Source organism: Indicator indicator, chromosome 30 (genome assembly GCF_027791375.1).
Source record: "Indicator indicator isolate 239-I01 chromosome 30, UM_Iind_1.1, whole genome shotgun sequence".
Lineage (NCBI taxonomy): Eukaryota > Metazoa > Chordata > Aves > Piciformes > Indicatoridae > Indicator > Indicator indicator.
Genome location: NC_072039.1, coordinates 7518433 through 7542694, shown reverse-complemented (window position 1 = coordinate 7542694; position 24262 = coordinate 7518433). Strand labels below are relative to the sequence as shown.

Below are 24262 nucleotides of genomic sequence, written 5' to 3'. Positions count from 1 at the left end.
TGCTTCATCAACACGAAGCTTCTCTGCTGGAACAGAAAAAAAATAAACCTTCAGAGCTCTGGTAAGTGGTTGCAATTTTATTTATTTACTTGTTCATTAGTACAAGGGTTTTTGGGGCATTGTCATTCAATACCCAAAGAGTGACACAGCTCATGTAGTACTTGTTTGGAAATGAGTCAGGTTTTCATACATGGTCAACACCTAAACCTCTGACATCTGTTAGGACTCTCTCTATATATAGATATATATATATTTTTTTTAAATATAAAATTGATATTTGGAAGTTGCAACGAATATTGGTGCAATTATTTTGTCAGTTTAATTTCTCTACTGGACAGCCTCAAGACCAAAAAGAGACGTCAGTGTTGAACACTGAGACATCCATCAGCACTAGTGCAAGCCCAGCAACAGGGCAGACACAACACAAACCACTCCTGTGACTCTCAGCATTACATAAGGACTCTAAGTCCTTCCAGTAAAACCACTGCACCAGTTTTCACTTCTTTTTTTTTTTTTCCTTTCTCAGCTCCTGCACACATTGCTGCAGGATGACTCCACTCTGCTGTCACACACATGACAAGGCAGCAGCCTGCAGTTACTCATCTCCACAGTTCTGTCGCTACTCTGCCTCGCCCTCATCTGCACGGAGCCCTAAGAGCTCCATCAGTGGTATATGTGTAGCCTTGCTGGGCAGGCAGCTGGCAGAAAGTACTTCCTAAAGATAGCTGCCAGTGAAGAAGTATTGGACCATCCTTCCACTTTTCAAAAGGGGAAGCTGAGAACCAGCAGAAAACCCCAGGGAAAGCTGCATGAGCTCACTTCCCCATTCTAAACATTTCTAGCATGGCCATTGCCCTGACAGCAACCTCTTTATGAAGGTGCATTAACTGAGCCTGCCTCTTCATCAGCAGGGAAATACCTCAGTGGTTACAATGTGGGACAGTACCCACACTGCTGAGCATCAACACGGTGCCCAGCAGGCTGCTCCCCATGGGACTGAGGCAGGGGCAGCTTGCTGAGGGATGGCAGTGCTGCACCAACCACCTCTGGCAGCTCCCATCTGGAGAGCTGGAAGGTGCAACTGGGATGAGCCTTTCCAAAATGACTTAAGATAGAGCTAACCCTACTCCTACTGACATCAGCAGCACAAGATCCCACTCTTTAAGTGGGAACACTTGCATCTGTAAGGAACAACTGTGAAAAGACAAGCCCATGTCCTACAGCTCACCCTTGCTTCCAGATGATGGAGCATGTGTTGCTCTGAACTCATCTGCTGAACTTCAGGTTGCTCCTAGGGAACAGACACTGTATCTGATTGAACTTAAGGCTTCACATTTTTCCTTGAATTGCAACCACCTCACCGACCCAGAGCTGGAGTTCTGTCTGAAAGCCATGACTGGAATTTACCTCCTTCACTGGCTTGCTCTACCTGCCTACAAAATGACTGCCAGAACTTGGTTTGTTGTAAAATATGTGAATGTATCCTGCATGGACAGTCATGAAAACCATCAGAAAGGCCTTTATTTCTTAACAGGAAATAAGGTTTAGCATTTGTGCATGATGGAGCCATGCCAATAAAAGAGAAACCTTTCCTATCACCTGCATCTCTGCTATAGAGATTATCATACCCAGGCCTTTGCATCTCTTATGGTTTGTGAAACTTAAATGTGTAAATGAGTCTTTTAAATGATGTGGGGCATAACCAGGACTATGGGAGACTTAACTTCTGACCTGGTAGGACCTACTAGCAATATGCTTCCATAACTAGTTCTAGATGAACAGCAGGGAATCCCCCACAGCCTGTAGGACAAAAGCTCTCACTCAGGCCCATGCAAATTTTGCCTACATTAGGACTGCAAGACCAGACCCATCCTATACAAAACCATCTGATAATCTGATGAAACACTACTTGGACTTGATGGAGCAAACTGTAACAGGGCTTAATTTAAACTGGTTCCTAATCCACACTCTGAAACCATTCACAGTCCATCTCATCAATGCATACTAACGGTCAAGTGAAGCAGTTTATCTTTTATTTATGGAAAAAACATGAATTGTGAGAGGTATCATAGGAAAAAAAAATCAGTTCAAATGTACAGACAATACTGTCTAACCAATCATTTAAAAGAGTAAAACCACAGAATTAATTTCTTTCCTCCCCTCCTTTCCTCCTTCCCCCACCCCCAGGTAAAACTAAAACTGAACTTCTGGCAGGAATTTGTCTTTATTACAGAAGCTGAGGTGCATCCAGGTGTGGTGAAATCCAGCTGTTTGTTTTGGGAAACGTAGACAGGCTCTGTTAAGTCCATGTTGATCTTAATCTCTGTCATCTTCCCAGCACTGCTGCATCACATTTTGTGTCTATAATATATTCCAAGGTAAAACCAGCCATTTCAAATCTACAGCCAGCCTTTAAGTCAATTCACAGAACTGCTGAAAAAGTAGATATTTCAATCTAAAAGTACAAAACCAATTTGTATAGAAGGTATTTCTCTTATACAGTTATATTACACAGCTCAGGTGAGTCCTGGCAGGCTCTTCTCAGAACTGGAAGCTTCTGACTAGATAAGAAAAATGACAAAAGCCAGTTAGTTTCACTGCAGCTCTGGATCTTATTACAAATACAAGCAGTTTGTGTTGCTTTTTTGAGTTCTTCAAGCCCAGATTCATAGAGCATGCAGAAGCTGAATATTGCTCTCAAGAACTATGAGATTAAATGTGTGGCTTCAGTGGTCTCTGTAAGAATTTAATCATAGAATGGATTAGGTTGGAAGGGACCTCAGAGATCAACTTTTCCACCATCCCTGCCCTGGGCAGGGATGCCTCTCAACTAGACTTGGCTGCTCAAGGCCTCTTCCAACCTGGCCATGAGCACCCCCATCCACAACCTCCCTGGGCAACCTACTCCAGAGCCTCATCACCCTCATACTGAAGAACCTCTTCCTGAGATCCAGTCTAAACCCACTCCCCCTCAGCTTCAAGCCATTCCCCCTTGTCCTATTGCTAGACACCCTTATGAAGAGTCCCCTTCCAGCCTTCCTGTAAGGATCCCTTCAGGTACTGGAAGGCAGCTAGATCAAATACTTGCTTTAGCTTAAATTCAGTGGGTGGCATAAAGCATCCAAGAAGCTGAAGCACTGCAGCACCACATTGTGCAGCCACTGCTCAGACAAAATTTCTATGACCTTTAATGGACAAGTGACATGGATTTTTATACCTCCCCTGGGTGAAGTGCTTCCCATGACAAATTAAAAGGCTTTTTTCAGCATATTTTCTTCTGCCACATTCAGTTTAATGACAATTATTTCCATAGCAAACTTCACCAGTTTATTAGGAAGACTACTGCTGTACCCCCAGTTCTCAGGGCACAGACAGCTGTGCTGGGTGCATCCCTTCAGTCCCTCATCCTGATGCCAACAGCAGCCCCCTGTGCACAAGGCTGTGTTTATGCTGCACAGATGGGGCCACGGCCAAGGCTCTCCTTGTATCCAAAGAGCTGGATGGTGCTAGGAGTGAAAGCCACAGGCTCCAGGCTCCTCCAGTCACTGCTTCATGTGAGGGGCAAACCACATTATCTCTCTCAGCTGCTCTGGCCAGCAGAAATGAAGACCCAGAGTTGGCTTTTGCTGACTGCTGTCCATGCCCTCAGAACTGGAACAGTACACAGATGTGTTCTTCTCTGAGGTGAATACCACATCTATTTCTTACTAACGCTAAACAGGCTAGATCTCAAGCACACTAAACAATCATATCCAGCTTTGTATCAATCAAGTCTTCTCCCCACCCAAAACCATAAAGATATTATTCCTTGACAGGTGTTGACTTCAAGAAACACTAAATTTTTTTACCTCATACTGATGACATCTACCACGTTGGGTCTGGTTCTTTCTTTGATTGAAAACTTTCTTTTGTTTCTGTAACATCTGCTGAAAAAGCAATGATGAATGAAAAAAAAAAAAAAGGAACTTCCCAACCAATTTTGTCATTGTTGTACTTAACAATTATGAAAATATGCAAAACATTAATTTATCCTTTTAAGCTATTAATGATAAATGAAAACGTATCCACAACAATCTGATTCTGTGAAAACTGCCAGATTCACTTCAATGTAAAGCAACCTGGGATCTTAGAGAACTGTTTTTTTAAAGAGCAGAAATAAATGTTGGTATTAGATGTGTATGAAACTTTCAAATGCTTCTTATGTAGCTGAAGTACTCAACGGGCTGGACAGGTACTTAATCCAAAAGGGAAAAAGCACATAATCAGTGCAAACATGTCAGGTAAATCACTGTTTTGCTCTGCAGCCTGCTCTTCAGTCCTTCTCCCTCCTCTCTGTCAACCCCCAGCACCATTCCCTCCTCCAACACCTCATCAGTTATGTGATGCTGGCTGAAGCTTTTCCAGCACTCACAGGTAAGCTCATGACTTCAGACATCTCAGGCACAAACACTGCTTCACCTTTAAGATGCTGTCTTCAAAAGCCAGCTAACAACATGGGAACCTACTTGTGCTCGAGTCGTGCCTTCTGGGTTAGGGACTGAATTAACATTCACTGCACAAACTCTTCACTGCACTATTGCTCACATTTTTTGTCCATCTCTTCTCAACACAGACTTTTGCATTATTGTATTTCAGTCTGTCCAAAGCAAATTTTGACCCTAGCTGATTTTTCTTCTTCAGTGCACAATATCACATAGGAAGAGGCATCATAGGATCATAAAGGAAAAAAAAAAAAGAAAGAAATGTTATCTTGTTGGTAGAAGCATTCATCATCTTTTGATAGAATTCTTTTCATTTCCAGGAGACTTCATTACAAAAATCTTTGCTTTTTCCTTTTTCACAGGGGCACTCAGAGGTAAATCAAAGAAGTCTCCTGCCTGTGTAACACAGCCTGTATGACCCAGAGCCTGATTTTGTTCTTTTTATAAATAGACAAGATAATGTTGGAAAGAAATTGGTTTTCCACTGAAGTTGTTTGGGACTGGGGTAATACATCACTACATCATTTTATACCTTCCAGCCTAGCACTGAAGTGATTTTGAGTTCTTTAGCAACTGCAAGCCTTTTCTCAAGATGACTTCTCTGGTTGCAGGGTCTGAATCCAGGTTTGGATGACAAATTCAAAACCATGCTTGTCTGCTTCTTTCACAACCACCACTCTTGAAAGCTCATAGCTAGATTTCCTCCACATGAAGGTGTTCAGGAATGGTTTCTCTCCACCATCTAATAATTTCTGTGATCCCACTTATTTTTAGCATTATAAAGACATCTGATATTCCAGCTTTGGGTAACTGTGAGCCTGAAATCTGCAGCTCAGCTCTTCTAAAGTTTGCCTTCTTTTTGTCTTGATTGCTGCAACCAGACTGATCCATACTTGGAGTAAGACCTACTCATAACTCTTGGAGTGAATCTGTCACTGAGCTTCTAACAGCAGTTCTGGCTGAGCATCTTGGCTTGTCTCAAGAGTTCAGTCACATAGCAGGGCAACTGAAGCACTGGAGATTGGAAAGGGCATTTCCATGGAAGAGCATACAGGAGAATGGGAGTGCTGAGACTTGCTGCTTTCTCTTTTGGGGGAACCTGAGCAGGATTAGGCAATGAACTCAAGCTGAGAGTGCCAAGATGGCAAGTGCTGATGCATGGCAGCCTCCACCCAGTGCTGTTGGCTACACTGCTGCTACTGACACATCATAGAGCCCCTCTGAGAGTACCTGGCACAAAGGTAGCACCCCATCAAACTGCCACAGCACCTCAGATCCCCTATGCCAGCCACTGTCACCCAGGCCCATGGTGACAAGCTGGGACTTCAGCAGAGGCAGCACTTACAAGACCAGAGCACCCAGCAGACACCAGTATGCCAGTTCTCAGATCAAGTCAGTGTTTCTAAGCCTCAAAGACCATATGCAGAAGCACAGGGAGGGTAGAAGATCCACACCCTCCTCAGTCTCACGTGTATCACCATTTGAAAAAGATACAGCTCAGGGAGATTCTTGGACAAGAGGAAAGCTGGATCTTTTTCAGAGCTCAAGTTCTGGAAGAACAACAGTACTTTCCCTCCTCAAAACAGTATATTCAGGCCAACATGGCATTCAAATTTCCTGATGATGGCAATCATTCACTTGCATAAATTGTGGAAACTACTGAGCTGAATAACTAGCTGCATGGCTCAGGATGTGAGCAATCACTCCAAGCCTATATATAGTGATGACTCACCAGCCAACAACAACGATTCATAAAACTCCTTTGTAAAATTACTTGAATAATAACTTTTGCTGCAGGGTATTTTTCACATGATGCTGCATGACATTAATACAGATGAAAAAATATCCTGGGAACCAATAAAAGGCCTTTTTGTTTTGACTGACTGTCTCCTTCATAAAACAAAACATATGTAAGTTTGTTCAAAGCTACTTACAAATATTTGTTGACAGTAACTGATGACAAACACTTACCTTCTACAGATACTTCTGTTTGGCTTGGTTCAGCTGACTCTTAAATGAAGAAAAACAAAAAAACCCAACAGTTAAATTAATACAAATACAGGGAAGTCTTAGAGCAGCCTTCCAGTACCTGAAGGGTGTCTACAAGAAAGCTGGGAAGGGATTTTTTAGAAGGGCTTGTAGTGATAGGGTGAGAGGGAATGGATTGAAGCTCGAGGAGGGCAGATTTAGACTGGAGATGAGGAAGAAATTCTTGACAGTGAGGCTGGTGAGACACTGGAATAGGTTGCTCATGGACGTAGTTCAAGGTCAGGTTGGATGAGGCCTTGAGCAACCTGGGCTGGTGGAAAGTGTCCCTGCCTATGGCAGGGGGGTTGGAACTGGATGATCTTTAAGGTCCCTTTCAACCTAAACCATTTTATCAATCTATGAATCAGATAAGCAACTTAGAAAAATGAGGGAAATTAAGTTTTCTCTGAGAAAGTGTTTATTTTTTTCTATTAAGGCACAAATATCTTTGCCTGAGATAAATGTGTGCAACTCTCTACAGAGTCTGCAGCAAAACATAAAAAAATACCCAAACATGTATTACATTGCACTACCTAAACTGTTCTCTTCCAAGCATGGTTCACTGCAGCACACATATCATGAGACCCAGCAGAACATAATGTGCACTTGCACAGAATATACCAAGTGTGAAACAGCTTTACTCAAGCTGCTCACATATAAAACTGTATTTTTAAAGAAAGAAAACCCTTCTGGTTAGTATTGTCTTCAGTGATGTGTATGAGTATCTTGGGGAAGAGTGCAGAACAGAGGGTGAAAGTGTATTTTAATTCCATGATGATTATCCATTATCTGTCTTGATGGATTGTGGATGGGCAGGTGCTGGGAAAGTCATTTAACTTCTGACACTGCAGATGAGGTAAGGACAGATGGACTACAGCAATTCACTGAACATCAGCAGCTGTTTCCCCCTCCTCCCACCATCTCCAAATGTAAACAGAGGAGCCAGTAGTTTCCTTTGTAATGATTTCTACCATAATGTGTCCCTCACTCTTAAAATGTTTCCTGAGTGTTCTCTCTTAGTTTCCCAGCTTCTCTGACTAACAGTTCATTCAGGCAATTCAAAAGTCTTTCCCACATTGCACCAACTCAGGACAGACATTTTTAAAGGTCTGTGAACGTTCAGAAACTATACTGAGTCAAAAGGAAGTTGCTCAACTACGTTCACTTGAGCTATCCATAGCACAAAGCTAAGTTCTCCCTTCAGACTAAGGTAGGTGTGTGCAGTCTAGACAGTCTAGCAGGGGTTAAAGAGCTGTGCAGAGGGCACAGCTTCCATTAAGATCCCATTCTAGGTTCTTAAATGTTACACAAGCAAGCTGCAGTTGACTGAACATCTATCTGGTGCAGACACACACGTACTTTTGAGTAGGGATCATTAATAACTGGATACTGAATTGGCTTTATATATTGCCCCTTCTAATTCTTCTTCTCAGCTCACTCATCATCTGCAAAAATCAAATCATGGAATATGCCAATGACACAGCTTGAAGGAAGCAATGGCTCTTTCTATTAATTTATTAATATTTAATAGCTATAAAAGTCACTGTCACACACCATCTCTCAAAATAAAATGGTTCATCCTGAGCACTGCAGACTCAGGGCATGACTACTAATATCATCTGCCAGTGAGATCCAGAACTCTACACCCTAACCCTCCTGCAAGGACATGCACCACACTGCCTCACCTGCTGGTACTGGTGCTGGTACCGGTGCTGGTACTGGTACTGGTGCTGGTACTGGTGCTGGGGGTGCTTCTGCTTCTTCAACTTTTTCCATCAGCTCTAAAATTAGACATGATCACTGTTGAACTTCACAATGAAAATGGTCCACATGTAACAAAAGGGCAACTTTGCTTCTTGAATCTGCAAGTCCTGAAACTTGTTGCATGAGCAGGTTACCAACATTTGTCATTGAGCTGCTCTTCAGTATTTTTTATTACAGAAAAAAAAAAACCACCACATTCCCTATCTTACCTGCAAGCACCAAAAATGTCCTTTTAAGTTCTTCCTCAGGAGAAAGCATCGTATCTACAAACATTAGGCTCAGAGAATAGTAAGCTCAGAGCCTTTCAATCTTTCACCTTGCTATCTGTCAATATCAGATCATTTTGATCAGAATTAATACATGGATAATAAATGAATCTCCAGTGGACAGTCTGCTCCTCCAATGATGGAAGAAGGTCAGCTGTGTTGCTCTTATCATCTACTCCAACCAGCCATGGGCAGGGACACCTCTCAACTAGACTTGGCTTCTCAAGGCCTCATTTGACCTGGCCTTGAACACCCGCAGGGAGGAGGCAGCCACAACCTCCCTGGGCAGCCTATTCCAGTCTCACCACCCTCATACTGAAGACCTTCTTCCTAAGACCCAGTCTAAACCTACTCTCCCTTTCAGGTAGCTGTACTCTGCCTCTCTGAACTGTTCCAGTTTCAGCAGAAAGCAGCATTTTTCACTGGAATACAGCTGTGCAGCTACTGGAATGTTCTTAATTAGTAACCTCTACTGCGATGGATCTGAACATAAAATGTATAGGCCCTGCCATGTAAATCTGTCACTCACTCAGGGTCCTAAACCTCTTTGGGACTCTGCAGCTGAAAAAACACACAATCAGTATCTTGTATTTTCATATTAAAGTTAATGCTAATCTGATGCCATTCTGTAAATTTATCTCAGTGCTCTCAAGTTCATTGCACCTGCACATTTAGTCGAGAAATCTTACTGAGGGTAACACAGACAGGAGTTAGGCAAAGAATTTAACCACTGTGCAGCCTCTGCCACTGAGCCAAAATGTAGAAAACGAATCTTGGTATCAGTGTCTCACCAATACTTACGATTGTTAATCACAAGTCCTGGAATTGGCCTGTAGAAAAAATAAATATATTTAATAAAATAAGATTTCACGGATTCAAAAGTGCACTGCATGAGATTTCCCTCCCAAGGCAACCTCACCTAACCTTTGGTAACAGAAGTCAGGAAATTGAACTAAACAGAAGGAGCTGCCATAGCAACTCTTGGGCACTGTCGTTTGTTTGCTAGCATTTTGAAAAGCAGCATACACAGAAAGATCTAAATCCTTCCTTTGGTCACCACAGACAAGGGAGTCACCTCTTCTTCAGAGCTCAGTTAAAAGTATCAAGCAAGAGTTCTTTCAGTTGGAACACCACAACATGACTCAGGGTTGACAGTTCAGATCCTTCAGTAAAATATATTCAAGAAATTTCTGTCTCTCTAAAGATAACCTGAAGCTTCTAGACTCCTCTGAAGCCAACTATGACTTGAGAAGTTATATAAGCTGCTAACATTTTATTTTCAGTTCCTGATCTTCTACTTGCTATGATTCCACTTTCAACTACCCTGCTTCAGGCATACAAACAGATTTTGTATATACAAATAAACTTCACTCATATTGTAAGCAGACAATATTGTAGTTTTTAAATACTGTAAGGCAAAGTCATTTTGAAGGGAAAAAACATTTATCAAAGAGCTTACCTGAACACAAGTGAAATATTTTAACAATATTAATATTACTACAAAAGTCGTAAAAGTCAACAAGCTCTGACCTTGTCTTAAAATTTGATCTTAGAAATGAGTGAGCAAGGCCCAGAACAATTCAGGACTCTGGTATATAATATGATTAGATTTCAACTTAAAAGACAGATTGCTCTAATATGCCCTTTGTCACACTAAATGGGGCATGCCCTCCAAAGAGTTACCCTCTTCATTCATTCCATTAATGTCTGGGCTTCATTTGACCTGATACATTGTTGTTATCCCAAAGAGCCAGCATCTTCCACTATTTAAAGGTGCCCTGCAACTTCTGTTCTTTCAAACTCATCAATGGCAGCTACATACCGAACGATAGTAAACTTGATCGATTCTGGTGATTCCAAAATCTTCCTCATTGAGCTCATTTCCAGGTAACTGGGAGCTTTAAATTCCACCCCAGGAGGCAACCCTTCCACCGCCACACAGCCAGGGTAATTAGTGATTTTCCTGTAGGGGATTTTCATAGAATCCACACCGATGGCTTCAGCTAAGGGAGAGAGAGGGCAAGTTTATTTGAAAGACTACAGAGAACCATAGAATGCAAGGAGTTGGAAGGGCCATCCAGAGATCGAGTCTAACCCCCCTGTGAAGCAGGACCACTTAGGACGGGTCACACAGGAATGCATCCAGGCAGGTTTTGAAGATCTCTACAGAAGGAGACTCCACAACCTCTCTGGGCAGCTTGTGCCAGGGCTGCAGTCACCTTCATGGTAAAAATGTTTTTTTTTTCTCATGTTGAGATGGAATTTCCTGTGACTGAATTTAAGACCATAGCCTCTCATCCTATCTCTGGCTATCACTGAAAAAAGACTGGCTCCATCACCCTGACAGCCACCCTTCAGATATTTGGGTACATATGTAGGATTATATTGAAAATCCTCACATGATTAAGAAACTAAATGCAAACCCAAGCCTTCTATCAGATCTACCACGAAAATTCACTGGACAATGAAACCGTTGCAGTGGCAGATGTTTTGGATTACACTCATGAACACTGCTACATGACTGGTAGTTAAAACTCCAGCTCTGACAGTTCAAAAAACCCAGGTTCTGTTATTACTTTAAAAAAAAGATACAGAACAGGATCTCTAAGGAAATGGCTACATTAAGGAAAACAAAAAGCAATTCAACAAAGCACTAGTGAAGGAATTTCAGATAAACTCCGGTTGCTATTGCTGTACAGTGCAAGTACAGAACCAAACCAGAAAACTGTATACAGCAAAAGGTGAAGCTTCATTTTTTAAATTACTTTAGTCCCAAGTATTAAAAGGTCAGGATTATGAAAGCCTAAGAAGAATCATGGATTGTCAGCAATTAGTATTTCATCCATGTTAAGAGAGAGCAAAAAGGTAAGCAGAGAGGGAACACAAAGCAATGCATTTGGATATAAGGAGGAAGTTCTTTACAATGAGAGTGGTGAAATATTGGAACAGGTTGCCCAGGGATGTGGTTAAGGCCCCATCCCTGAAGACATTCAAGATCAAACTTGCTGTGGCCTTGGGCAGCCTGATCTAGTTGAAGGTGTCCCTGCTTACTGCAGATGACCTTTGGGGGTCCCTTCCAAGTCAATGCAAGCTGTGAATCTGTATTCCCTGAGGATTTTTGTTTTAAACGCCAAACCTCTCGCACCGCTTCTACAAGATTCTTTTTGAAGCCAAAGCTCACCATTCATGTACCACTCCCATATGTGTTATTTTAATGGCTGCATAGATAATTCACTGTGATTTTTCAGTAACTTTTGATATATGAACACCATTCACACCTAGGGAAAACTGGGGAGCAAAAAGCAATTACCAAATTTCCGGCTAAAAAGGTCATTTACTTCCTCTCTCAAGTGTCTGGCCCTTTCTGCTTTCCGCAGTCGCTCACTTTCATCATCTGGAAGAAATGGTGAGAACAGCATCAGAATTCTACAGATAGGTTTTTTTTTTCCCTGAAGCTTGTTCATCATTGCATGTTTGCTCAAAGCAGGGATACCTGAGTGCCTCGACACAGGGTCTGCCTTTGCTCCTAGTTTTAGTGGTAACACCGCTAAGTTATAGAAACACACCCAAACAGGAGGTTGGTATGAAAAGCTGTGAGAAGCTTCCAAATGGTTTAGTGCGACTTGGTTTAGTGGTGACCTGGCAGTGCTGAGCTAATGATTAGACTTGATGAGCTCAGAGATCTTTTTCAACCTAAACCATTCCATGATTCTGTAATACATGCCTGAGGAAACAGTAATCAGTGTTGAGACAAGGCAATTGGACCTGCATGGCTATTCAGTTCAGTCCAAGTACTTATCTCTTGAAATTGTCATGTAAACTTCAAGCCAGTATTTAATTTATTGCATGAGAATAAAGGGGAAAATGTGGGCGCCTCTTAACAGGGGGCTGGACCAAGAATATTCTAGAAATGGTGCTGAATTTATGAGTCTTACAAAATATTTAATATCTCAGTAAAACCAGAATGCTAAGTTATGTTCTTTGTTGACTGTATTTGTAACTCAGTGAAGCAGCAGGAAGAAACCTCATTGGACTAAACATATGTCATGAAGAATATAAGCACAAGTAAGATGTGAAACCAAGTTGTATACATACCTGATAGAGTTACTTCAATGATGTTCACATCTTCAGAAGGATCAGGTTTGCTCACCACTGTGTTTGTGGCGGTGCTTGCTGTGTTTGACACACTAGATGAATTTCTTTTTCCTGAAATCACAAAAATTTCTTCAAAAAAAAACATTTGTAGAGAGCTCAGAATCTTGAATGTTCTATAGATAAAGAAAATACTAGCATAGTATTATAGGTAAAGAAAATAATAGCAGACTCAGTTCCATTTTCACAAGCAGCTTCCTGTAAGATCTATTTAAAGAACTCTGTCTTTGCAATTCAAGAGGAGAAAGAGGTAGAAAATTTTGATCTTTACCTAGCTTGTTTTCTAAAACTAATATTAAAAATAGAATAAAAACAAACAAACAAAAATAACACCAAAACCCCAACCACAGAGTACGTGGAACATGTATTTTGGTACTTTTATTAACACAAAAATCCTAGCCCTAGCAGTTACTTTATTAACACCTACTGATCCATTCACAAAAGAAATCCCTCACTTACAGATGGGAGCCTCACTGCCCAGTGGCACAAGCTAGCATAGTACAAGTAACTCAAGAGTTTTGCCAGCTCATAATAACAGACATTTATATGAACCAAAACATTTAATCCAAGACCTGCCTGACACAATTTTCTGCTGGCTATCTGCATTCCTATTTGTGGAGCACTTGTCACTTAGATAACATATGGATTAGGTGCAAATAATTTATCTCTAGATCTGGACTGTGGATCAGACATGACTTACAACATTTGATAAAAGATAGTAAAGAATACATTAGAGGCATGAATATTGTGAATAACTTTCAAAATAATAATACTCCTTTGCTAAAGATAAATGTAAACTGCAACTGGTAAGTGCTTTTCCCATCTTATAAATAAAACCAACCACAAAGTGGAAAGAATCTTTCAGGAATTGCTTAACACCACACAGCTCTCGCAATTTGCATTTAATCCTCACAAGAGATTGTTACCCAGAACATTAAGCAGTTGCAAAACTCACTTTGGGGGCCTCTAGCAGTGTGTTCCTTAATAGCTGCCTTAAACTTCTCAGGCCTGCAAACAGATTGAATATTTCATGTAAAATAGTAACATTACATTCAACACCACCAAAGAAAATGAAATAAAATAAATGAATTGAATTTATTAAAGACAGGAAGTAAGTGACAGCCTCTTAGCCAAATAGATAGCCAGGAATGAAGTGGCTGGAAGATTCCATAACTCCTCTTCCCACTGTTTCTGCAGCTGGCAAGTGGGTATCTAAACCTATTCTAGAAAAGAAAGACAAATTCTTGCAACCACCCAATATATGAATCTCCACTTTTCAGCTCTTACTACACTGCCAACAAGATTTATGAGTAACCCAAAAGGAGTCTATGCAGCAGACACTAAACCAATGCTGAGATAATTGAAAAGGGCTGTGCTAAGAAATCAGGACTTGCTGTTCCTCCCAAACAGGCTGTGATTATCTATTCAGAACAAAGAGATTGCTGTACCTTGCTCCACTTCTTCAAGAGCTTTCTGAGCATTTCCTCATTTACTCATGTTATCCCAATGTGTATTTAACAGAGGAATTTAGCAACACTATTTCATTTTTTGGTCTATATTGAAACTCTTACAGAACAGATTATCAAGTACATACGAGAGTCTTACTTTTTAATAATGAATTTTATCTTGGATTTGCTTCTCAGGATCTTCTCTAGCCTTGGAATTCCAAAGGTAGAAGGCCGTCGGAATGGCACTCCCTCAGGTAGTCCTTCCACAGAGAAAACGTCTGGGTGGGATTCAAACAACCCATAGGGCACCTTCACTGGCTCAGTCACCCCCAATGCTTCCGCTGAAATGCAAAACAGCAAATGAGCTGCCAGATGGGCCACAGATCATATCCTAGGCTGCATCCTAGGCTGGAGTGTGGCCAGCAGGCAAGAGTGATGATTCTGCGCCTTTACTCTGCTCTTGTGAGACCCCCACCTCCAATACTGCCTCTAGTTCTGGTGTTCCCATCGTAAGAAGGACACAGAGCTGTTGGAGTGAGTCCAGAGGAGGGCCACAAAAATGATCCAAGGGCTGGAGCACCTCGGCTCTGGGGATAGAATAAGGGAGCTGGGCTTGCTCAGCCTAGAGAAAGGAAGATCCCAGGGGGAGCTTATAGCTGCCTTCCAATACCTGAAGGCATCCTACAAGAAAGCTGGAGAGGGACTTTTCATAAGGGTGTCTAAGCAACAGGACAAGGGGAATGGTTTGAAGCTGAGGGAGGTTTAGATTGATCTTAGGAAGAAGTTCTTCAGTATGAGGGTGGTCAGACTCTGAAATAGGTTGCCCAGGGAGGTTGTGGATGCCTCTTCCCTGTGGGTGTTTAAAACCAGGCTGGATGAGGCCTTGAGCAGCCAAGACTAGTTGAGAGGTGTCCCTGCCCACGACAGGCAGGCTGGAGGAGATGTTCTCTGAAGTCCCTTCCAATCTAAGCTATTCTATGTAATAAAAGAAAAACCTCAGGTATAAATAGTGTAAGAGCTGGCACATATATACTAGATTAGGTGGAACCAGCAGGCTTTGCCTTTTTTTTGGTGACGGCTATGAGTAGGCAGAAGAAAATTAACAGATGGTCTCAAACCACTCATTCTGTTGCAGTTAAAGCTGATCCCAACTGGAAGTTGAAAAAAATCAATAATTTGCAGCCAACTCATGCTACTGGCTTATTCTGCACAAAGGAATATCCTATTTGGAGTCCACTTTGTTACAGGCAATGCATTCTGTCTCTGCTAGAAAACAGCACCAAGGGCAGGTGAGATTAGTGCTCTTGTTCCAAACACTGCATTCAGACAAGTAGCTAGTTGCCATCACTTTCAAAAGTCATTAGCTTCCAAGGACCCTGCCCTAGAAAAAGGATGGAACATACCTCTCCAGATACCATCCATAACACACCAAGTCATTCAGAAGCATAGGTCATACAAAGCCCCATTCATAAGCAGAGCAAATAAAGCTAAAACAAACGTGGCAGGATGTGGAATCACTATGTCTCTGGGTCACAAAACAAGTAGTAATCTGACCACAACTTCTTCATTTCCAAACCCAAATAAAATAACTTGTGGAAATGTGTCACAGAATTGAAAGCAGCCCACATGAGAATGAACTCTAAAGAGAAATTGCCTAGAGTACACAAGGACTGCAGGGCCTTTGGAATAAAGCTGTGACCGTATCTCTCATAGGTCTAACTGCATGTTCCTAAGAAGACATCTCAGTAAAAAAGAAACAATAAACTTACCACACTTTTCACTGAAAACTTTGTCAACTTTCTGCTTTAAGTCATTTATCCTGGAGTTCCATGAGTCTGCCAGGAGGAAATGAGAATAATTAAATTAACACTCACACAGTGAATCAGGCCTTGAAGAGTATCTTAATAAATGACTAATAATTAATTATGCTTGATAACCAATTTACTCTGACAGTAAAATCTGCGAAACGGCTTTCTTTGTGCAAACTGCACCAAAACATTCTGCTGCAATCTAAACCTATAGCCACATGAATTCTCATCTTCCTATAGCCCTAAAGACACTGCTACTAGATAAAGCAAAGGAGAAAGTAATTGGAATTGATCCAAGAGTGATCCAAATTTACTGTATCAGGCAACATAAACTTTACTCATCTGAACCAGCACCCAGAAAAAGTGGCAGGAATTTCCTATGTTCAATGGCACAGCCCTGAAACATAAACTTCCCTCTTGAGAGCTCCAAACTCTATCACAGCTTCAACTTCAGTGGGTGAGATTGTAAATCCACCCAGCTAGACACTTAGTTTCTGATAGCTATCAGCAACAACTCCTAAACCAGTTTACTTGTGGCTGCAGCCAGTGGTCCATTAGCTGGTCTGTAAAACTAAGAACTCACTCAACAGTTTAAAGAAGTTGCAGGCTTCTCTAAAATAAAGCTGAAGTCTAACAATAACAAGTCCAAGAAAACTGTGGATGACTCTGAATACAAGTAGTGCCCAAGCCAAAAAAGCGCAGTCATACAAAATTAGTATCTTACATTCATGCTAAAGTGGCCCAGTAGGAGGAAAGAACTCCTTTGTTTCACACTTTATGACCATGTGGCCAAAATGAAAGCATGGAGGACAGATACAATAAAGCAAATAATAACAAACTCCTATATAAATACAAGCAAATAAACTCAGAATGTAAGAATGCTGAACAAAAAGGCTTCCTAAGGAGCTGCTCAGTTTCTCTGAATACAGTCATTCATCTCACCTGACTATCAGCAATTTACCTGCGTTGCAAATTGACTCTGTTTTCAATGCAAAGATTTCTGTGCTCAAGCTTTGCACAGACAGGTTTGGTCCTCCATGGCTACAAAGCTCTGGTCCAATGCTCACAAACATCACTACATGGCCTCCAGTCCTGTCTGGCTTTTCTTTCACTGATTTTCCAGAACTGGAGAGGTCTGTACCAGCTTGGATTTTGCTTTAGTAAAGCTATTTCAAATCCTTCCTAGTTCCTGTATACCACTGGGGAATTTCTGCACAGTGATGCTCAGTAGTGCATGTCTGTGGAGTGCTTATTAAGCTTGTGCACAATATCAGATCTCAGCTGGGTTTGTGCACCCTGCCAGTACTGTGCACCAGGCAAGTCTTCATGGCTCTTCAGTACTGCCAAGCAACAGGCAGCAAAGGTCTAAATGGACTGATTCTGAACACAAATTAATCAGATCTAATGTATCTGTGCTGCATTTTCACAGCATTCTCCACACATCCAAAATATCTTTGATACGCAATCAACCAGAATTTTCAGTATGTGCATGTGTGTTAATTCCCACAACACTTACCAAAAGAAAAATCTCTTCCTTGTGAATTTAAACTTGGGTGGGACCCATTGGTTGGAGAATTGTTTTGAACATCTGTTTTTTCTGGTGTATTAGGGCCTGTAAAAAGACATCACATACATAAATGCAGAGAGCAGAAGCAAGCCACTATATGAAAACAAACAATGCATCAGACTTGATTGCTGAAGAAAACTTCTCAATCAAGAACAGAATAAAAAACACAACACAAGAAGCCCTGAAGAAGTTCTTCTAGGGTTGTATTTAAGCATTTGCTAAAACTGAACACGTCTGCCATTTTTCTGCTCAGGCCTACGTCAGTTTCCACATCTCTGCTTGGCACAGGTCCATGCAACTAAAACAAAAGGCCCAAGCAAGCTGTCAAACTCCAACACTTCACATAACCATCATCTGCACAGAAGCCAGTATTACTCACAAATGAAAAATAAAACTGTTCCTAAATTAAATTGTATCTGGAGCTCTGAAATTAAACTGATTTTGCTACATGAGATGCATCTGTTAAGTTAATTAGAGGCTATGAAAACTGAGCAGAACTGAAAACATTAGAAGAATAGAATAGAATTAGAAGAATATTTAATGATATTTATTCCATACCATCTTCAACAGTGACTTCAATCTTTGGGACCTTTGAATTGCTTGCAGGACTTTTGGAGTTCTCTGAACTCTTTGGACTTGTTTCTGCACTCTTTGGACTTGTCCCAGAACTCTTCAGACTCGTTTCGGAACTCTTCGGACTTGTTCCTGAGCTCTTCAGACTCGTTTCGGAGCTCTTCGGACTCGTTGCTGGAAGTCAAGATAACACAAGGTATAACACAAACCCTGTACAATGTATATCCTGCACAGCTACTGAGAAAACAGCTGCATTCAGGAAATCCCAACAGACTGAGGAATCACTTCTGTCTGTACGAAGCACTAAGTAAAACCTGAACAATAAGGCCACACTCACAGCCTTAAAAAGTAGCCTTAGTACTCCTGAAAAGGGCAGGTATCACACTTCATTTTTCACTTCACTAATTCAGAACAGAAGACTTCATTACTTTAAAGTGTGGAGGACAGCTTGGGTATTTTTCATCATCTAAATAACAAAACTATTAACTTCTGAATTTTTAACAGACAAAAGTTTTTCTTCTTAGAAAGCATCATTGTTATTTACCTCAGCTCACAGATGTAAGTTAAATATGGTTTAGCCCATTAAGAGCAAAATAAAAGTTGTTAAATTTGGGTAAATTCTGTTTTCTGTTTTGGAATAGACTTAAGCAAAAAAAAAAGTTAGATAAATTAGATAAATTCATAATTTGAGTAACATTTGCAAACAACAGCAGATTTAGAGGCTACTTATGCAAGATCATGTTAAATAATGCCTTTTGCAAAGCAAAACGTGTATTTTTTTCAACTACAAGGATCTCTCAATCTGCTAAGGAAGCTGGGGGGACCTTAGAGCTGCCTTCAGTATCTGAAGGGAAGGCTGGAGAGGGACTTTCCATAAGGGTGTCTAGCAATAGGATAAGGGGGATGGATTGAAGCTGAGGGAGAGTAGGGTTAGATTTGATCTCAGGAAGAAGTTCTTCAGAATGAGGGTGGTGAGACTCTAGAAATAGGCTGCCCAGGGAGGTTGTGGATGCCTTCACCCTGGGGGTGTCCAAGGCCAGGTCTAGTTCAGTGGTGTCCCTTCCCATGGAAGGGAGGTTGGAGTAGATGATCTCTGAGGTCCCTTCCAACCTGAAGCCATTCTATGATTCTATGAATTGATAGCAGCAAATAATACTGAACTGTTTACCTTCAGTGTTTATTTTACTAGCTAGTCCTGGAGGCAAACAGGAAATGACAAGCTCCGGCCTAAAAGTCAAACAGAAGACAAATCAGACAATCACAGGAAAATAATACAGCAAAAACAGTACAGATTCCTTGGAATTGAGTTCATATTTGCATAACATCAGCTCTACAAAAGAACTCTGCTTGAAGAATGGGTGACTCTCCATCTACCATAAACACAAAGTTAGGAAACAAAAAGCTACATTTTTCTACCCTGAAATTTTTTCTGGGTTTATTTCAGGCAAAAATAGAAAGAAGGGGGAAAAAATGAGAAGAAAAAAGGAAGGAAAAGCTTTCCCAGGTACAAAGTAATTTTCCCCCCCATGATCCTTAATGCTTGAAACACAAAATTTATACATCTGTATGAATTTAGTAAGGGAGGTATATCCCTTTATGAGATAAAACATATATGCAAAATGTTCTTTTTGTTTTAAGGAAACAGAATTTAGTTAGCATTTAAAGCCTAAAGTGAAGAAAATGAAGGAAGAGAAGAAAATCAAGTAAGTTCAAACTCCAATAACTGAGTTACAAACATACTTCTTAACAACAAATTTGATTTTGCACTTCCCACGGATAATTCTTTCAAGGCGTGGAATTCCAAACCATGTGGGACTCCGGAAGGGGATTCCTTCTGGCAAGCCTTCAACGTACAAGTATTCAGAATTTGATTCAAATATAGGATAGGGAACCTTCACTGCCTCTGAAAGCCCCAGAGCTTGACCTGAAAATAAAGATTCAATGACAATTTACACCCTCAAATGCAGGAGATTTCATCTCAAGTGATTTTAAGAAACTTGGCTTACAGAAGTTCTGTTACTCAATGATCAGCAAGCAACCCAAGAGAAATATTTAAACAGATTGTCCATGATTTTCTGTAGAATAAGTGCAAATGGTCCATCTTGTTAGAGATGACAAAGCACAAATCCAGGCTGAATGAGGAGTGGCTCAAGAGCAGTCTTGAGGAGAAGGACTTGCGGGGTGTCAGCTAATGAAAAATTCAACATGAGCCAGCAATGGTCACAGGCAGCTCAGAAGGCAATGGTATGTTGAGCTGCATCAAAAGCAGTGAGAGCAGCAGGACAGGGAAGCGATTCCACCCCTCTAATCTGTTCTGGTGAGACCCGACCTGGAGCACTGCATCCAGTTCTGGTGCCTCCAGCATAAGAGGGACATGGAGCAGGTCTAAAAGAGGCCATGAGGATGATCAGAGGGCTGGAGCACCTCCCCACTGTGGGGACAAGCTGAGGGACAAGCTGAGGTTGTTCAGCCTAGAGAAAAGGCGGCTCTGGGGAGACTTAGAGCAGCCTTCCACTATGTGAAGGGGGTATAAAACAAAGCTGGGAAGGAACATTCTACAAGGGCTTGTATTGATAAAACAAAAGAGAATGGATTGAAGCTTGAGGAGGGCAGATTTATACTGGATATTAGGAAGAAATTCTTTCCAGTGAGGGTGGTAAGACACCGGAACAGGTTGCCCAGGGAGCTTGTGGATGCCCCCTCCATGGGAGGTTCAAGGCCAGATTGGACAGGGCCTTGAGCAACCTGGGCTAGTGGAAGATGTCCCTGCCCATGGCAGAGGCATGATATTTAAGGTCCCTTCCAACCCAAACCATTCTACAAATCTATGAAACATCTAAACCTGCACTGTGCAGTATTTTCTTCTGAGCATTCTGAGCAAAAACGATGCACATCTTTTTGTGCACGTACCATCACCTCTCGTCATAAAACTGGAAAAAACATGGCCTAGCATGTTTTTATAAAGTCATTTATGTCAGTAATGTGGAAGAGTCAATAAAAATTAGGTGAGAGGAGTCAAGATTTCCATAACTGTCCCAGTAGGCTTCTGATGTTTAAGCACAGTAAAATTTAACCTGTTTTTTACAGGGGAGTTTTAAAATGCAGCAGCATTATAAAACAGTTCATTGCACATTTAACTTACCAAACTTTGTATTAAATATCTCTTCTACTTCCTTTCTTAGCCTTGTGATCCTGATATTCCAATCTTCTTTCCCTGAAAACCAAAAATAGGTATGTGTCAGAGTATCACCCAGTTCTAGATAAAAAGACACATTTGAACAAGTTTCTTTCACCACAGAACTATCAGCACAATCACATCTGATTAGGTAAGGACACATGGTGGGCAATGATTATTAATTAAAGCTTAAATAATAGATGAATTCCCTCTACAAGCCAGAAAATCTGTTTAAGTGTAGTTACATATTTCAAACCTTGGCCCAAGTGGGAGAACTTTTTCCTCAGAACCTTTAGGTGCAGGAATTATTCTTGTGGCCCTTATAAAGTTGGAATTAATGAATCATGGTGCATAAGAATAGCACTCTTTAGAATGGAAGATGAGGATTTAAAGACTGCTTTGCTAATCATTTTGATTAGCATAAAACCCAATCTCCGATCCTGTCCCCCACTGTAAATAAAAGTGAATTACAGGAGTGCTAGCCTGAGCAGTTTGTAGCTTATCTGGAGAAGAAAGCAAAAGACACTTCCTCCCTGACAAACAACAACATCATAATTCATTACTTTTCATCATAACTCAAGTAACTGCAACTGAGCTAAAAGCATTGAGAGTCATAGAAAACAGGCATGAAGGAAGCCATACAGAAATTCTATGTTTCTGAATCGTATTCTTGGTTAACAAATTACCTAACCTCGCTTATTTTTAGCTTTTTTATTTTCAAGTCAAATGCATAAATAATCCTTACAATCTGGCCTACTTATTTGATAGGTTTCACAAGTATTTAACACTTGCACATGTGTTTACAGGTATTCACATGTTGCTGTCTCACTGGCAAAAGAATTAGACTAATTTACTTAAAAAAAATTTAAATGCTGTTCACAGACGCAGTTTGCATCTGCAGTAAGAAAATCCTCAGCCTTTGCTGAGAATGATTTTCAGTTTTCATTGCAGTGATTTTCAGATTTTCATTGCAGTGAATGATTTTCACTGGGCTGTAAGCCCAAGAGAACATTTGCTGTGTTTGCCAGTCTGACATAAAACCTTGGATCCTGCTAAGCTCTGTGGGCACTGGTAATACCAGACTTGCCTGTAGGTTAGTGAAAAATTACAGTGAAGGAACTAGTACAAAAAAGAAATGTGACTCTGGACAGTCAAACAGTCTGAGTTTTAAGAATAATGAGCAGTGCATGTCAGTTCTTTCAGAAGGAGATTCTATTAGCTGCTTTTTTACTGCTATCATTGACACCTGCTATTATTACTTAATCGTCAAATTTTTCACTTATGTTGTCATATTTGATGACAATCAGGGGTTTGGCAACAAAACAAAGAAAAAAACCTTGACGCTGCCTTTTCCTTCTGCTCCACATTAAGCACAGCTTTTTCTAGTGAGCTACCCTCTTGCTAAATATGAGCCTTGCCCTACAATCCAAACAAAACCCACAACCCATTGTGGCAATGTAAGATGACTACTGATTACATGATTATTGCATTATATTCTTTCCTCTTTCCTCTTTTTTTTTTTTTTCCCTAAAGTAAGCTCTACACAGTAATTTCCTAAAGCTGTGGTTTGTTTATCCAGTGAAATGGGTGTGGAGAAGAACCTAGGAAGCTCTGGGTCTCTTGTATTATTACTACAAGCAGATTCATACTCTAAAAAACAACCTAACACGGTCTGGACTCTACACTTCTGGAGCAAGAAACTGCCAATACACTCCAATTCAGAGCAGTCAGAAATAAAACCCAATTTGATTCTTCTCCTGTGTTAAGGCACTTCATGCTTGCATGAAGTCATTAGAATTCCCTACCCACAGAGGCCTGGGAAAAGCCCTGAGTCAGCTGTGAAATACTAAAGCGCTCCAGAGCTTTGATTCAGGTCAGGCCAGTAACTCCAGCTTTGACAGGCTGTGAAGGTGATCTGTTCTAGCCATTCCAAGACAGCTTGACTGCAGCATGATCCAGAAAGCCACACATGGAATCATAGAACTGTTTCAGTTGGAAAAGATCTCTAAGATCATTGAGTCCAACTGTCAACCTATGACCACCATGGCCATTAAACCATGTCCCCAAGGGCCATGTCCACACATTTCTTGAACACCTCAAGGAACAGTGACTCCACCACCTCCCTGGGCAGCCTGTTCCAACGCCTGACCACTCTTGCAGTGAAGAAATTTTTCCTACTATCCAATCTAAACCTTTGCTGGCACAAAATTTCAGGCCGTTTCCTCTCCTTCTATCACCTGATACTAGGGAGAAGAGAATGACCCCCACCTCATTCCAACTTCCTTTAAGGGAATTGTAGAGAGCAATGGGGTCTCCCCTTCAGCCTCCTCTTTTCCAGACTAAACACACCCACTCCCCCAGCCACTCCTCGATGACCTATTCTCTAGAGCCTTCACCAGCATCATTTCCCTTCTCTGGACACACTCCAGCACCTCCATGTGTGTTTTATAATGAGGGGCCCAAAGCTGAACCCAGTATTCGAGGTGTGGCCTGACCAGTGCTGAGTCCAGGGGACCCATCACTTCCCTGCTTCTGCAGGCCACACCATTCCTGATAGAGGCCAAGATGATTGCTCACAACAATCCACTTATTCTTTCCATGTCTCATGAAGAGCATGTCAGCATACTCATCACAGATGGGTTACTTGTTGAAAAATGTTGCATTGATTTGGTGTTCCCCCACCAAACCCTTCCATTTTCATTTGCAGACCGCGCTCATCCTACTTACCTGAGGTGTCTGGCGTGTGCTGAGTACCTGCGGGTGTATTGGGAGCTAGCAGCTCTGGCCTGCAACCAGAAAACACATCACTGCCCACTCTTGAGATAAATTAAATATCATTGCTTTATAAGACATGAACTGAGAGGTTTGGGCGTTCCTATTATGTACTTCACACCTATTTTGGAAGACTTGTCTGGATTGCAAATACCCACTTCAATTATGCGAAATATTTAATCTGTAACTAGAGACTGAGTGCTTCAGGCTTTAATGAAACCAAGTGCT

The 24262-nt window shown here is 41.2% G+C and overlaps 1 protein-coding gene across 1 annotated transcript in view; it reads right to left on the bottom strand.

Moving 5' to 3' along the window:
* Positions 1 to 2206: 2206 nt before the first annotated feature.
* The window catches only part of GTF2I (general transcription factor IIi), a 58562-nt gene continuing 36506 nt past the window's right edge, over positions 2207 to 24262 (bottom strand). The window contains 17 exon segments of the mRNA XM_054394572.1: positions 2207 to 2561; positions 3849 to 3923; positions 6453 to 6489; positions 8217 to 8290; positions 9341 to 9369; positions 10362 to 10542; positions 11850 to 11933; positions 12635 to 12745; positions 13647 to 13699; positions 14297 to 14480; positions 15909 to 15974; positions 17464 to 17559; positions 18073 to 18149; positions 19249 to 19314; positions 19828 to 20011; positions 21230 to 21301; positions 23972 to 24048. Of these exon segments, the coding sequence (XP_054250547.1) occupies positions 3865 to 3923; positions 6453 to 6489; positions 8217 to 8290; positions 9341 to 9369; positions 10362 to 10542; positions 11850 to 11933; positions 12635 to 12745; positions 13647 to 13699; positions 14297 to 14480; positions 15909 to 15974; positions 17464 to 17559; positions 18073 to 18149; positions 19249 to 19314; positions 19828 to 20011; positions 21230 to 21301; positions 23972 to 24048 (1450 nt within the window). The 3' untranslated portion in view covers positions 2207 to 2561; positions 3849 to 3864.